Raw genomic sequence first — 16,719 nt, forward strand, 5'->3', positions numbered from 1 at the left:
GCCTGAGAAAGGTAAAAACTGTATCATGTAGGCAAGACATATATGAGAGAGGCAGGCATTTCCTGAGTTATTGTTGCTATTGTCACTGTAGTGCACAGCTAACCTGCAGAGGAAGGTTGGCAATTCAACGTAGCACAAAGTTTTTCATCCTGGGAAATGGCCTAAGATTATGTGCCCTAATACAATCTAAAAGTAGTATGTGAAGCTGTATGACTGAGAAGATGCATGCTGTTCTAATGCTCGCTATTGGAATGGTTTTGTTTTCCTTCTTTAGGTCTTCGGGTGAACGGGGAGCTTATTACTGCTTACCCCCAAGTGGTGGTAGTCCGGGTACCAACACCTTGGGTCCAAAGTGACAGTGATATCACAGTCCTTCGCCATCTAGAGAAGATGGGCTGTCGGTTAATGAATCGTCCCCAGGCCATCCTCAACTGTGTCAATAAGTTCTGGACGTTTCAAGAACTTGCTGGTCATGGTGTGCCCCTGCCAGACACCTTTTCGTATGGTAAGCCTTTGGAATCAAATAATGAAATAGTTGCCTGCACAATTTATGCTTTTATAGCGAGTCAAGTTTTGGAAATCCTTAGAATTAAGTAGGGAGAGGCTGATTCCACAAATAAGTGATCAGTAACTAGAAAAAATATGGTAGTCACATGCTGGCTTTGGCTTTGTTGGTTAGCTGTGATATCTTATGAAGAGTAGTGTAATTATGGCTCTACCTCCCAGCAACTAACTTTGCTGATTACTTCTAAAACACCTTGAGCTCTTCCAGTTGCCTAAAACAACAGACAGAATCTCAGGGAATGGAATGTTACAGGATGTTGGAGATCTGAAGTTTAGTAAAATCTGAAAATATGTCAAACTTCTATATAAATAAAAACATCTGTAAATGTATTAGTTGTTATGAAAGGCCAGAAGTAGCACAAGCTCACATGTTCAAGTACTTATTAACAGTTCTTTGAGGTTTGGTATCCCTCTGGAGTTCCCTCCTTCAATTAATTACTGATGCTCCTTGTTCCTGCCTCTGGAGTCTTTGGTTCGTTACAGAGTGCCAGATTAGGAGAACCATTTGTTTGAGCTACCATGGTTTTTTTTTTGCTTTAATTAAAATACATTAAAAAATGGAATACACCTCTCACCCTTCCTTTCTTTTTTGGGAAGCGTTAGTGCCTTCCTCTCCTTCATACAGTTACACTGATAGGCTTTTCTAACGAAAACTTAGCAAAAACGCAAACTTGATAAAAGCATCAGTCAACTATTTCTATCAATACTATGAAAACGCATTTGAGAAGAAATATCCATTCTTTATAGATACAATTGCTCTAGCTCTTTCAGAAAGGGATGAGTTTTTAGTTCATTGTGGGGAAAGGAAAACTAAGAATGACGGAGTAGTTGGAGAACATCTCTGTTTCTTCCTAACTCCCTGCCTGTCTTTTAGTTCTTTTAATGCCTGTCTCTGGAGTTTGACAGAAGTGTTACCTTTCTTTTTTACACTAGTATGAAGTTATCAAGGAGAGTCAGCTTTGCCAAGAAAAACAGGATGTATTGAACTACACTTTATTCTGTGACATGCGTTAAAATCTGTGGTGGTGTAGTGCTAGTTGCTTCTGGCTTTCTGAACAGTGTCCTGGCTTAACTTCTGTGCTTTACTGCACATGGTTTAAGAGGAGTCTCATCCCTTCATCTGCTGACTTATCTTATTTCTTGTACTGTAGTCAGCCTCCTGTGAATCAAAGAACTCAAATAAAATTAAAGCATCCATCATAAATGTTAAATGTTACTCTCTAAGATTCTTGCAGATTCAATGCAGCAAGAAGATCAAAGTAGTAATTCAAGAAATAGGGAGAAAGAGATGCAAGAGACTTAAGTCTTAGAAAAGGGGAAATGGGTCACAAGATTTGAATTGCTATTGCTGTCAGGATTACGCCTTTGAAAAGCCATGCTGTTTTTCTGGCTTGTAGTTTGGATGGAACTGTTCCTGGTGTTATGTCGGTGGTATTTTCCTGTTAGAAAATTTGGATGATGAAGTACAAGGGCTAAACTGGAACAAGATGGTGGAATCAGGGCAATCAAATTTGAATTTGGGGTTGTGATCAATCACCACTATCATTATTAAACATCTGTTAATCTAAAAGAGATTTAAGTTAGATGTTATAATTAAATTCTTAACTCAGAGAGTGGTGAGACACTGGCATAGGCTGCCCAGGGGAGCCTTGGAGGCATTCAAGGCCAGGTTGGATGGGGCCTCGGGCAGCCTGATCTAGGAGTTGGCAACCCTGTCCACAGCGGGTGGGCTGGAACTGAATCTTTAATGTCTCTTCCAACCTAAGCCATTCTATGATAGTCAGCTTGTGTCTTACATTCCAAAGGAAGTAGAAATTGGTAAAGCACAGATTACAAAATTCTTAACTGTTATTTTTTTTTCTCTGCATTATCTAAGTTGGAAAAGTGAGAGGAATGTATCACAATTAAATCCCCAGTTTGGCTACACCAGACTGGTGGCATATAATATTATTGGTTTTCTTTTACCAGGTGGTCATGAGAATTTTGCCAAAATGATTGATGAGGCAGAAGTGCTGGAATTCCCTATGGTGGTGAAGAACACGCGGGGTCACCGAGGTGGGTCTGAGGTCAGAGGTGAAGGCAGCGAGTATTCTGAGCAGTACCTGAGATTTTGTGTTGTCAAAGAGTAATAGTTAAGAAGGTTTTCTATTAGGTGTTGAATTTTTTTTGCAGTACTTCTAAATTCTTCTAGCCTCCAAATTCTGAATGTTGAGTAAGCTGCAATACTGGGAAGCAGTTTTAATAGAATATGATCTTGAAATACCAGGGAGGGTAAAGGTTCAGAGTTAACAGTACATTAGTGACTTTTGCAAGGAGTGCTTTGAACTGGAGTAATGGAAGGCCTAGCTCCAGGGATATGGAGAAGTGCCTTCCTGGACTTCAGGGGTGTTTCTAAACAGGCATAATAAATAAAATTTTAGTTCAATAAACCTTAATTTGTCTTTTTTTTCTAAGTGACTTTTTCTATAGTTAGGATTCTGATTTATATATAATCTCATATGCAGTTTGCCAAATGGAATCTTTCTTTTTGGGGGGGGGGGGGGAGGGGAAATCTCTGACAGCAGTGGTGATAGTGCAGCAGGTTCATGTGAAATTTTTTGTTATCATTCTTTTGATTTAAGGGTTGGATCTAAAATACTACATCAATTCATTTTAACGATAGATAGTGATCTACTAAAGTAAAAAGGTTTGGAATCAATTTTAGAGGTTATTTATATAGGAGATCACACTTTTTAATCCACTTTGAAAAGTACAAGAGTAATAAAGAGTCTGAAGCTGATGCTTAAGCACATAAACCAGGAATTACTATAAACTAATAGAAACATACCCACATGACACCACTTCTTCCTTCTTATTGCACCTGTTTATTCCCACACGATTGTTCTGGTACATCTCTTCTGAAACATGATGGTTTCTGTAAACGTTCAATAAATGATTCAGGAACAATTATTAGCTTAATCTAGACTGGTTATGTTTATTTGGATTAGTTCCTAGCTCGAATTACCATGTATTTTCACAAATTCTGCACTGATGTGGTGGAACTCTAAGAGCAAGAGGCTGTGGCAGTAGAATATTTTGGCAGTAATACCTATTTGTATGGTCTTATAGTGCTTGCAGACCTTTACAATCTGTGATGTTGGAATTTGACTTTTCAGCAAGCTAAATTTGACAAATGTGGAGTAACTGAGGAACTGGATTGGGTTTGCCTTGACATTGCTTTTTGTTAAGATTTAGAAATAATTGTAGAGTTTGTTGCTATTGACTTTCTTTTCGATTCTTTCAGCTAGAATTCATATGAATCTCTGCTTAAGGCTAGTGTATCTTGGGCTGCATTAGGCAAAGTATTGCCAGCAGGTAGAGGGGAGTGACCCTTCTTATCTACTCAGCACTGGAAAAGCCACACCTGGAGAGCTGAATCCAGTGCTGGGCTCTCAGAACAAGAGGGATATGAAGCTGAGGTTCAGCAAAGGGCCATGAAGATGATCAAGGAATTGGAGCACCTGTTCTATGAGGGTAGACTGGGAAGAGAAGGGACCATTGAGCCTAGAGAAGAGAAGGCTCAGAGGGCATTTTACCAAGTCTACAATTATTTAAAGGGGAAGTGTCCAGGGAATAGAGCTAGGCTCTTTTCAGTCGTGCCCAATGCCAGGCTGTGTACACAAGCTAGAACACAGGATGTTCCCTATAAATGCCAGGAAGTACTTCCATGGTATGTGTATGACTGAGCACTAGCACAGGTTGGCCAGTTTGGTTGTGGAGTCTCTTTCACGAAGATACTCAAAAAAGCATCTGGACATGGCCCTGGGCAGCCTGCTGTAGGTGCCCCTACTTGAGTAAGTGTTGGGACCAGATGACCTCCAGAGGGTCCTAAAGCATCAATTAATTCTGTAATTTTGTTTACGAATCTTACATACTTCATATACTGTACATTCTAATGCAAATTTATCACAGTGCCTGCACTTTCACATTGAGAGAGTTGGGGAAACTTCTTCAAATTAATTTAAGATGGGCCAATTTCAAATGGTATTTAAAATTGAGACAGATGTTCACAGGAGTCATTTAATGAATAAAAGTCATGCTCACCTAAGCCAATTTTCTGCAGTTTGCTGCTGCAGCAAATGTGCCATTTTTATTTTGCCAAGATTTTGTGGTGATGCATAATCACAAAAAACTAAGTAGTTCTTCTTCAAAGCATCATTCATTCTGTCCAGTTCTAGGAATACAGTAGGAGTAACTGCCAGTAGGAGAGCTAAACTTGGGCATGGGAGAGATCATGTGGAAGATTTAGCTTTTTTTGTCTACTTCTAAGTCTAGGTTCTGCTACTGTGATTCTTATAAGAAATTCCGTGTTCCTCAAGCAGCATTTTGTGCTATGAAGGACTTAAACCCTGAGAAAGTAGAGACTTCTCCTGTTGAGCACTTGCTAGAAATCTTAGCACATTGTTTCTGCTAGGTCTGCTACAGTTGCAATTCTGTTTTCTTAGAATAGGCGGTTTATAAATCCATTTTTGCATTTTCTTAGTATTGCAGCATAACTCAGTGATAATTGTGCCATAAAAAATAAGTGTAGCCTTATCGCAGAACATACATTTAATATGACATGAACGAGTCATTAACAAAATGAGAGAGGAATTGGGAGAAGTAGCTAAAGATGGAAATGGATGACTTCTTGTAAGACTAGAAAAGAGATGGAAGTGATGGAGTCTTCCTTAAATGCTTTTCATTTGTACTAGTAAAATTGGATGAGAACAGAGAAGTCTTTCAATGTGCTTTAGAAGTGAAGGAGAGTGAAATGACATGTTTGAACTTAAAACAAATCTTTCCTAAGTTTGCTGGCAGAAAAGCCAGTAATTCCTGAAGAGCTAAAGAGGTTTTTTTCAAAGTTACAGTACATGCCATTTATGTTTTTGGAATGTTCAGCTAAATTTATCTTGGATACTTTGGAGTGTAGTATTTTGTTCTGAACTAAGTTGTTTCACAGCTAAGCCTCATTCTGGAATTCTGAGTTCTTAGAAGTACTGGGAAGAGAAGCTTTCAGCAACTTCCTGGTAGTGAAGCAGCTTTGCAATAACACACTAGTCGCTTAAGAGCTCCTAGCAACCTAGGAGTTTAGCAGTTTCATGTGATTAGTTCTTGCCATATCAAACATGTAGGCTGTGGGTCTAATTAAATGTCTACTGCTTTTGTAGTATTTCTTCCCTTTTTCTCTCATTAAGGACTTGTTAACTTTACCACCCCAAAACAGACTGAAATTGCAAAAACACCTCCATTATCTACAGCTTCTTGGTTTTATTTGTTTACTTTTATTTTTAATTTATTTTTATACTCTTCTCATGGCTCCTCTATTCTTTCAGTACTTGAATGCTTAGAAGTACTGAAGCACTGGAATGCTAATGTGCACAGAAGAATTTGTAAATGCATGTATACTACAGATAGTGCATGTAAGAATGAGCAACATAGTGGTCAAAGGTTTTACTTCTCTGTGTTGAATCACTGACTCAGCACAAATTAGTAGCTTCTTTCAATCCTACAATGCATCCTTTTCTTATACAGGCAAAGCTGTGTTCCTGGCACGAGACAAGCACCATCTGGCAGACCTGAGCCATTTGATCCGTCATGACGCCCCATACTTATTTCAAAAATATGTTAAAGAGTCCCATGGCAAGGATGTACGTGTCATCGTAGTAGGAGGCCGTGTGGTGGGCACCATGCTCCGTTGCTCTACAGATGGGAGAATGCAGAGTAACTGCTCACTTGGTAGGAAAAACTTTGTTCATAGTTTTGATCAAAATATTTGAATTCAGAAAAAGGACAAACACAGTTGCAATAAACTGAAAGTTTTATTTTGTGTTATTTGTGTTTACCTTTAGATGTTCACAGAGGAAACGTGAGAGCAAGAACTAAGTGAAATATGCATCACACAAACCTATAATCAGAAACTATCTCTGCCCCTAGATGAATAGGATAGATAGAAGGGGTGGGAATTTCTAAGAGCACAAACAGAGTGTATGGTGCAATGGACTAGAAAAACAAAAGGTAGTGGGAAACCAGAGAAAATATGAGACCGCCAATTTGGAAAAGAGTAGAGTACTAAGAGAGAGAAAATAGTTTAAGGAAGTCGACAGCCAAGTTGCATTTTACAGCTGCTTGTGCTGCCTTAAGTATGTCAGTCTCCTCCCTGCAACATTTTTTCCCTGAAAACCATGTATGTGAGGAAGTTTACTACACTGATTATTGTATGCTTAGATGTATGCTTTCTGCATCACTTTTTGTAGGCTAGGAGAGGGTGAAGGGAAAAAAGAGGGTTGGGGTTCCTGGCTAGTAAATTCACTGAAATTACTGAAACTGACCTGAGCAGGGATTGGAAGAAATGTCTTCATGTACAGTACAGTTTTAGTAAGTCAAAATGCACTAGAGATTTTAGTTACTACTTCTCAATGCTGGGGAAATGCAGCCTGAAAGATTTTTCTACTAAATATTTTAAGTGTTGTTTTATATTTTTAAACCTAAGTGATATGATAAATGAATTTTGTGTCATTTAGTACTTAGATGATGGTCTGTGTAGTAGACAAGTTGAGGTACAGACAGTGTTCCAGAATTCTTTCTTTAGAATAACTTATGTTAGTAAGTAACATATTACTTACTTAAGTAACTTATGACAGCAAACTGTGAGGGATACAAGCAAATAAAAATGTCCTAACCCTCTTCCTCCACAATTCTATCTGGTAGATCTGTATTCTCATCAAGAACATTTGGTTCTTGGATGATTTATTGTGATAACTTACAAATACATATAGCAAGCCTCTATCTTAAGGGAGGAAACAAGGGTATGTATAGAAAGCTTCTATCTTAGAGATAGAAACAGAAATGATTTGTTTAGTCATCTTTTTAATTCCCCGAAGATAGCAAAAATATATGATTACATATTTCTTCACTATTTTTATTACTGTTTTTTTTAAACAAGTCATAGTTTTGGTCTGCCTTTTGCAGAATCTTTTGAAGTCCTGCTAGGTTTCAAGTTATTAGCAGTTGTTGTGGCAAGGTGGTTGCTTTCTGAGTTGTTATCATCTCTATGCTTGCAGGCTTTCTTTGATCTTCAACTGAACTGCACCAGCCAGGCAAGAAGTATGTTGGTCACCTGTGTCCAGAATAGACACTGAGTTTTTTTTCACTTTTTTTCCAGGCGGTGTAGGGATGATGTGCTCACTGAGTGAACAAGGCAAGCAACTGGCAATCCAAGTGTCCAACATCCTGGGGATGGACGTGTGTGGCATTGACCTACTGATGAAGGACGACGGTTCATTCTACGTCTGTGAGGCCAATGCAAATGTAGGTTTCATTGCCTTTGACAAGGCTTGTAATCTAGATGTAGCTGGTATCATAGCGGACTATGCCACTTCTCTCCTAACCCCCGGTCGCTTGACGCGGCGCATGTCCTTACTCTCTGTGGTGTCCACGGCAAGCGAGACTAGCGAGCCAGAGCTGGGCCCTCCAGCTAGTGCCGTTGTCGACAATATGAGTGCTAGCTCCAGCTCTGTCGACAGCGACCCTGAGACCACGGAGAGAGAGTTGCTCACCAAGCTCCCGGGGGCTCTATTCAACATGAACCAGCTATTAGCCAATGAGATCAAACTTCTTGTGGAGTGATGCCACATGTAAATAGATGACCAACAGAACTCTCTTGTAAAATTTTCTTTGAAACCAACTTGCAGTGCTGTTTATTAGAGAAACTCAGAGAAATGAGGAAAGGAGAGTCAGTCAAGAGAGCAAGATTAAAAGGCATGTGTTCTGTGACAGCTGCCTCTATTTTTTTGCAGAACATAATATTGCGATAATTCTTCAGCACTATTGTTGTAATGAAGATGTTTAATTTACAGCCTAAATGGGAGTTTTATTTGGATGCTGCTTTGATTCTGCGATTTGATATTGCAGTGCATGGATGTTCGAAGGAAAGCATTAAAATATGATTAACTGAAAATTTTCAGAAAGTTCTGGTATCTCTCTAGAAACTTCTGTGAGTTAATGCAGCAGTTAACTCTCTTGTGCTCTCTAAGGCTTGATCTTGTAAATTGCTGACTGCCTTTAATTGTCAGTGAGAGTTGAGGGTGTTAAATGCCAGGTATTTAAAACTCCTGGATACCTACTGTTCCCACTCTTGTGGTAAATTCAGCATAGTTTTGAAATCATCTCTTTCAGACCTTACAGGATGTGGCCATTCAAATGTTGAGACAGAGAGGAGTGTCAGTTGCCCTAATGTGAGCTTCTGTACAAATCTCAAATTGGTGCCATCTTGATATTAACAGGCAGATTTGTGTCTGTTTTTCTTTATAAGGCATTTGAAAGAGGATTTCTAGTACCTCAGATTTTTTCACTTCAAATCCTGAGTTTGAGAGGTATGCAGGGGAATGGGTCATATTATATTGTGGTAGAAGTGGCACATTTTAACTATTTTTTGCATGATTGGAGGAGTTAAACAGCACTGTAATGTTTGGTATACAAAATAATGTTTAATCCAATGTGAAAAGAAATTACACTAGTTTAAAAAAAAATGTGCATTGGCTTGTATTTGTTAGTGTTTTAGTCATTTTGAGAGAGATCTGCAATGTTAATGTTCCTTTTTTTTTTTTTTTTTTTTTTTTTTTTTTTTTTTTAAAATACATGCTAGTCCAACACTCCCTTCTCTATGCCTGCATCTTTAACAGTGGCCAAAGTGAAAACACTGCAGACTACTTGCTAAGAAAACACTGAGTTAAAGTCTGTACTATGTTTTTTTTTGTTTGTTTGTTTTGGTGTTTTTTTCTTTTGTTTTTCTGTTTTGTTTTTTTTTTTTTGGTGGGAGGGGTATTTTTTGTTTTTTATGGGGGAGAAATGTGATAAGGTGTGGAGAAGTGAAAAGTTGGTGAAAAGTGATTAGAAATCTAGAGATACACTAGAATAAAGTTGCAGTTCATACAATACTTAGAAGGCTTACTTTTTCCCATTGAGAGTACTTAAAAGCTGATGTTATCAGAAATCCAAAGTGCATAACAGAAGTTCTCAATTGTTTGGCAAACATGCAACAAATTAAATTTAAAAAAAAAAAAAAAAAAAAGGAAAAATAAAAAAAAAGGGAAGAGAGCTCAGCCAGAATAATAAAAATTTTAAAAAAGTAGAACCTAGGTCCGTAAACATTTAACAAATTGATTCTGTACTCTTATGTGTTTGTGGTGTGAACGCACACACTTGTGTGTGTTTGTGAACGCGCATTTGCTTTGCTTCATTTCTTTTTGAGTTTTGTCTATTTAGATCCTATTTTTTTTTTTTCTAGACTGCCTGATTTTTCTTAGTTGTTCTGGCTGTGCATTTTCTCATTAGCCTTGAACTGTTTTGGGTAACACATAACCAGAACAGAGATATCGAGTCAGTTATTCAGTCCCTATTTTCCCCTCCTCCTTTTCTTCCACTTTCTCCTCCCTCTGTTCTCATTCCATTCCCAGTTTTCTGTGATCATAAAGCCCTGCAACTATATATATATTTATATATATATTTATATATATATAAATATATATATAAATATAAAGATAAGCCTCTTTTTTAAATACACAAAGTAAAACGTTTACAATTGAAAAACAATCTTGTGAAAGTAGGGTTTGTTTGGAGGGGGGTTGTGTGTGTGCAATGCTGCTGTTTCCTGGATACTTTAATGAAGCATGTCCCATGTACCCTCTGAGGCTCTGCACTGCCCACTTTTGCGGCCCCTCTTCACCTCTTTGCTGCTCTGCTGTTTTATCTTCACTTGGACCTTAAACACAACTCATGGACACTATGCAGAGAGTCTTCAAGAGGCAATAAACAGAACAGTATTAACCTGCTTTTGTGGAGATTTGATCATGCTTCTTTGTACAGTTCTTTTTTTTTTTTTTTTTTTTTTTTTAATTTAAAAAGGAATGTAATAAAATGGCTTCTTTTTTTTTTTGGTAGAATTAAATATTATTATTAAAATCAAGTGTAAGGTTGACTTGTGGTATTAAGCAGGAGAAGTGGACTAGCTGGTCCAGCAACAAAAGGGGGTTCAGCGGCCTGGATATTGTCTTTTCTTCCTAAACCCTCAAGTGCACAGGTTGTATCTGAAGAATATAACGGTCTTTAACTTCCGTGAAGAGCTGCAGAAGCACAGAACTAAAAGGAAGCTGATTTTCTGGTCACTGAGCAGTACACTGTTCTTCAGAAACTCTTCTCCCCTTGTGTGTTTATCTAAGGGGAATTTGGATGTTGGTTCTTTTCTTTGGTTTTTCTTTTCCTTTTTATTGGTAGATGCTTGCACTCATTGAGAAGCTGATGGGCCAACCTTCACCTTTTCAGCTGTGGCTCACATAAAGCCAGTGTGGAATAGAAACAGGGAGTCAGCTGGTATAGTAGGATCTCTGTACTTCTGTCACAATAATGTCTTTAAGGCAAAAGAACAGGTAACTGAACATCAAGGCTCCATTCTATTTTGTGGAGAAATGTTGTGTTACACAGTAACTTTACATTTCTCTCACCCTTTCAGAATATCCAGATAACATTTTCCCATAATAAAATAGGTGTAGTAAATAGCCATGAGATTTTTTGACAAACAGTGGGTTGAGAAACTTGCAGTTTGGTTCCTTTGTGATAAGATACTCCTCTGTGGTTGGTGCTTCCAAGCAATTTTGGAGATAAGTCTGCGTAGTGATCAGGAAAGGAGGCAATATTTGAAACAACATGTATGTTTGTTTATACGTAGGTTATTGACATTACATATGAAAACTCTACTTGAAGATTTACTGGTACAAATGGTACTTGTCTGATGTATTTACTCACTATTTATCTGTTGCTTCTGAAATAGTGAAATGTACAAAATGATATGGGATCCAGAGTAAGGTTCTTGCTTTTAAGTTTAAAAAAAAAAAAAAAAAAAAAAAAGTATCCAAGTATGACCTGTTATAATCAGGCCAGTCAGGCCAGTATTTCCCATTGAAGGTGAACTTCAGAGACCTCAGCTTTATATGCTGTATTTCCTTCATTTCCATATGCTGAAAAAACACATGCTAAACTTTCATATAGTTGCACTAAAACTACCTGCATATTTGAGTTTGGAATTTTATGCTGAAGAAGTAATCAATATACAGCTGGATATAATATCTTACAGTGATAGAAATATTTCTGTATTTCTTAATTTTGAAAAAGCCACTTAGAAACTCTCTTACAACAATAAGTTTCTTAAACTACACCTGATTATTATTATTATTATTATTTTGTAACAGTGGAGACTTTCTTCTGTTCAATTTAACATGTTTCTAATTGATGTCTTGCTATGTCAATGTATGGATTGTATCTTAAGCTTTGTATTTAATGCTTTAGTGTGTTTTATAAAAAATTGTAATTCAATGTTACACCACATCATTCATAATGCAATAATAGAAGGTCAATGCTTGATGAGTATGTGGACTGTTAAAGCTTCTTATTCTGAACTTGTGGTCACTATTTGTGCATTTTCTTCTACTTTGTGAGCTATCTTTCATGTGAGATACTTATTCAGGAAGTATTCTCTGGAGCACCAGTGTACTTCAGATGCAAAGGATACTTCTTAAGATATTATATTGGACTTCAAAATTCAACATGTGAAACCAGTGACATTTGTGAAATCTTTTCTCCCTCTTGTGAATATCTATCAGTTAAATACCTAAGTGACCCTAGGGGCTTAGAAAGACTTCATGAAAACAATTTGCATGTACAATATCTTTCTCACGCCTCACTCTTTTTGAGAAGGTTTATGGGCATTATGGCTGGTGCAAGATAAACGACCCACTTCTGTTCTCTCTGTGGAATTGTAGGTGCTCAGACAGGTAACTTCTGTTGCTACTGTCTTTTTTTAATTTTTAAATTTTTCACTGTTCTAGGAGCTGTTTTAAAATGAACACTGCAGGTTTCATAAATCTTCGTAAAGTACTATAAACTGCAGTATTTATAAACCAGATTTTCTTTCTTTGTTTGTTTTGAGGGTGACTTTTTGGAGTATTCTTGTGGTGGATCTTGCTGGCCTCTCATATTTCTGTTTTTAGTTGAAAAGATTTTATTTATTCATTTAAATTGATGGCAGAAATTTGATGCATGAATTTTGGATGGGTTTTGTTGTTGCTCTATTCTGTGTGACTTACTCTCCCTCTTTTTTTTTTTTTTTTTTTTTTTTTAACAAATATTTTCTAACAGTGTGCACTTTCTTACTGTTCTCTGCAAAACTTTTCAGGAACCAAAAAAGTCAAACAAGTCAGAGAAAACTTTTCCTTCTCCCCTTTCTGATGACAAGAATGAGAACTTATGAAAAGTCCTTGAGAATGTTCCTTCCTAAACTTTTCCTCTCAGTAATGCAAGCGGGTAAAATGGTAAACGCTGCAGTTTGGTGACGTCTAAAACCACCCTGTTGTCAGGTAAATTGACTTTTTCTGTTCTAATTGTAACCTTCATAAGTTTGGTAACTTGTCTGCTTTCCTGTCTTCCCATTTTCGCTATTGGTCCATTTTGGTCAAACTTCCTTGAATGATTTATTTAGCAGTGTAATTTAGATAAAATTATACTTCTTTATTTCCTCTTGTTCTACAGGTTGACCTTTTAAGAAATCTGTCAGTGTCCTTTGCTTTACTCAGATTAGACAAAAATGAGGACAGGATTAAAATCCTCTCATGTAGATACCTGTAGTACTTCAATTCCAAAATTCAGTAGAGCAAAATCCAGTGAAGAAGGCAGGTCGGGGGGCTGATTCTTTTTGTTAGTGAAAGATGAGGAATGCACTTCATGTTGTCTTCACTGATAGATCTAAGAACTTGTACACTTTATCCTTCTCTGTTAACTCCCTTCCTTATTCTCAAACCACGTTAAAGATGATAAGAATTTCAAGGTTTTTTACTTAATGTGTAGAGGAGAATGTGTACTTTATACACAGCAATAAATATCACACAATTGGAATACATGACTTCATACAGGTTCCCAAATTTCCTGTTGTGGTATTTTGTTTCCTATGACATGTGTAAAGATTTAGTACTCATTTCAGATGTTTTTTCAACATAGGTTGTTCTGAAAGGAATGCCTCCTCTTTATATACAAGGAAACCACAGATGTAAAGAGCACAATAACAGTAACTCATAGAGCAAATTGTCAGCTTCAAAATGCTGTTTTTCAACCTAGTCACCATCAGTAGTCTGTCCAGGTTCCAGGAAATCTGGAAAGATCACCTCTTTCTTAACCCAAAAGACAGTGCACATCGCAGTGCATCTTGAACTTCTTTGTTTGATGAGGAATTCACATGTCACTACTCCATGAACTGCGGTTTTGATTATGTGAATGCCAAACAAGAAATTCTTCCATATGCCCTTCTACTGCAACAGAATGATAAGTGTTAGGTGGCAGTAACAACAGCAGAAGAAACTCATGTGACTGTGAGACATCTACGGTATTAGGAAAAATGGATTGCAAAATATTAACCGGAGTAAGGGGAGTGGGGGACATATACAGAGTCTGTGAGTTGTCCCTTCTAATGCTGAGCCTAATTTACTGAATTAAAATAATTAAAAGACTAGGTGTAATACAGTAGAAACACAGGTTCTGTCTAATTTGGTATTTGGTTACCTGATGTCCTTGTTGTGGTCTTTGATTCCATGTTCCACATTCTAGTTTCCCCATTGTTTCTCTAGGCTACAGTACTTTCTTTAAAAAATTAAATTTACCTGAAATTGCCACATCTTTAGTGCACTGAAAAGTAAGTCTGGAAGGAATTAATCTAGTCCAGCAATCTGTCTGCTCTGTAGGAAGATAAGTGCAAGTTATGTATGCTGTTGATGACATGTTGATGACATGTTTGTTTTAGCCTATTTTTAAAACCAAAGAATGAGGATAATTCTGCAGGCTTTATTTATGGATTTTTATTTTATGAGAGGAAAAAGGTATTCTTACTCCCAGCCAGAGGTTAACCTTGTGGGCTGACAGCCAATCTACTGTTTAGATAGTTCCTTTTTTACCCATCTGGGAATGCTGCCTTTTGGGTGATTCTTTTATGTACTTCATATTCTTACAAATCTTCTTGTTCTTCATTTGTTTATCACAATATTACTTGGTGGTAGCTGACACTATATATGTGTATATAGAACATTTCACATCAAATGTTGTTTTCTCCTCCTCATCTCAAGCCTGAAGTCATCTGAACACGAAGATCTTATAACCTGGTATTGTCCATATTCGTTCTTTCTGTGCAAGAAGCATAGCTTACAAATCTAAATAATAAGCAATCAGCTTCATATTGTAGTGACACTTTAGGAAATCAAGATTTTCTTGTAGTACGTGATGGTCAGTTGAGATTTAAGGGCAGCTGCAGGTATTCACTTGTAACAAATGAATAGGCTTGGCTCTAAGTCTAATCTTTCCCCACCGTTTCTGAATCTTGACCTCTTTTTGGTTATTTTAAAGTAAAGAAAGAAATTCCTTTTTAGGTGGGTATACCAGCCATTAGCCAGTTACAACATACATAAGTTCAAAAACAATGTAGTTGCCAGGCCAGTATCTTCCGCCATATGTCTTGTCAGATAAGTTCATTTCTTCTTGCATAATTCTGGGTGCAGATGTATGTTTTACAATCCTTACTGTTGGTCATCCCCTTAACCCCCCACTGCGATTTCCCCAGGGGAGGAGACACATGAATTAACACACCATACAGACCCTCCTTTTATCTCTCCAGAATGTGCATGCCCTATTCTTTAACAACAGGTAGAAATTTACCTTGGTTATGGCTTCTGAGGTATACCCCTTTGGTACAACATTCTATTTTGCAAAAACTATGTCATCTCCCACAACTCCCCCTTTCTTTTATTTACAGTTACTGCTATTTGAATTATCTATTCAGCCAAGGTTCGTAGGTGACTTCCAGCCTTGACATCATGATGTCACACTTCTCTTCTGCATACATGTCCACCTGATCACCACTTTCTTCTCTTAACATTAACATTTTGTCTGAATACAGTGGTGGCCCTGCTTAGATAGGGCAGTTTCAATTAGCTGCTGGACCAATCCTCTTAACGCGTGGGAAAATACAACGGCTGATTGCTATTAAAACTCCTGCTACCACAATTAAAGATGTGAGTATGGATGCTACCGCTCCTTTCCATTTACCAAACCAAGATTCCAACCATCTTGCAGTTGAAGTGTCCGTTCCTGAATTCTCTACGAGTTCATTGGCCAAAGTAGTGAGTCCTTGCAGTGCTCTAGATGTGGTGCCATGTAGGGCTGCTTCCTTGGGAATAAGGGTGCAACACTGACTGCCTGGCATCACACATACTCAATCACACATACTCCTCTTTTTAACCAATATCATATCTAATGGTATCCCCATGGTATCCCCATGCCATGCTACTAGTGATGTCTAATTAATTGTTCTGCAATCCATTTTATAGCATTTCTTGTATATTTTATAAACCTCTGCTGATTGTAGTAAATACCATAGATCCAATCTATAATTTTATTAATAGTTACCCACCATAACAGTGAAGACTCAAACCCTGCTGCAAGTTGGCTCCTTGCGTTATGTTTGTCAGGGACTCCCATGGGTACCCCAATAGTGTGTGTATGTATGTTTATATCTATCTATCTATCTATATCTATATCCTATCAGTAAATGATACCCCTAGACTTTTTTTGCTTCTTTTTTGTATTTAAGATACCAGGGTGAATGGTATAGCCAATTGTATAAGGGCACATGTATCTCTCCAGTTAGAAGGCAAGGTGGACCACTGGATTTTCCCTCCACAATACTACCAGAGATCTGCCCTGGGAACTATTTGAGAGCCAAGTAGTTCCTCACTACATTTTCTGCAATTTTTAGGGTCTCAGTGGACAGAGTGAATTCTCCCAGGAACTTGGTAGCATTACCACCCTGCTGTGAGGGATAGGCTGTATGTTTGTCAACTGTAGATAACATGGGAAGATTTCTGGTGTCCCCGCTGTGGAGAGGGGGGAACAAAAGAGAGAGAGAAACTTACAGGTTTCAATTCCCCAGACAGTCTTCTCCTGGTAGAGTGCGATCATACACACTGTTCCCTGGACACTATTTGTCCACCTCAATGGAAAGGGGGCCACCTGGGCAACTGGTCGCCCTGAAGCACAAGCATAACA

At 37.7% G+C, this 16,719-nt stretch overlaps 1 protein-coding gene across 10 annotated transcripts in view; it reads left to right on the forward strand.

Moving 5' to 3' along the window:
• Positions 1–12,782, forward strand: part of RIMKLB (ribosomal modification protein rimK like family member B) — a 49,107-nt gene extending 36,325 nt beyond the window's left edge. For 8 of the 10 annotated variants that reach the window (XM_048933268.1, XM_048933270.1, XM_048933267.1 and 5 more), the window contains 4 exons: positions 275–505; positions 2,533–2,619; positions 6,118–6,321; positions 7,748–9,223. In XM_048933268.1, the coding sequence (XP_048789225.1) occupies positions 275–505; positions 2,533–2,619; positions 6,118–6,321; positions 7,748–8,211 (986 nt within the window). In that variant the 3' untranslated portion in view covers positions 8,212–9,223. The other 2 variants (XM_048933273.1, XM_048933274.1) reach the window with 2 other exon arrangements.
• Positions 12,783–16,719: the final 3,937 nt, after the last annotated feature.

The sequence above is a fragment of the Lagopus muta genome, chromosome 1 (assembly GCF_023343835.1).
Source record: "Lagopus muta isolate bLagMut1 chromosome 1, bLagMut1 primary, whole genome shotgun sequence".
Lineage (NCBI taxonomy): Eukaryota > Metazoa > Chordata > Aves > Galliformes > Phasianidae > Lagopus > Lagopus muta.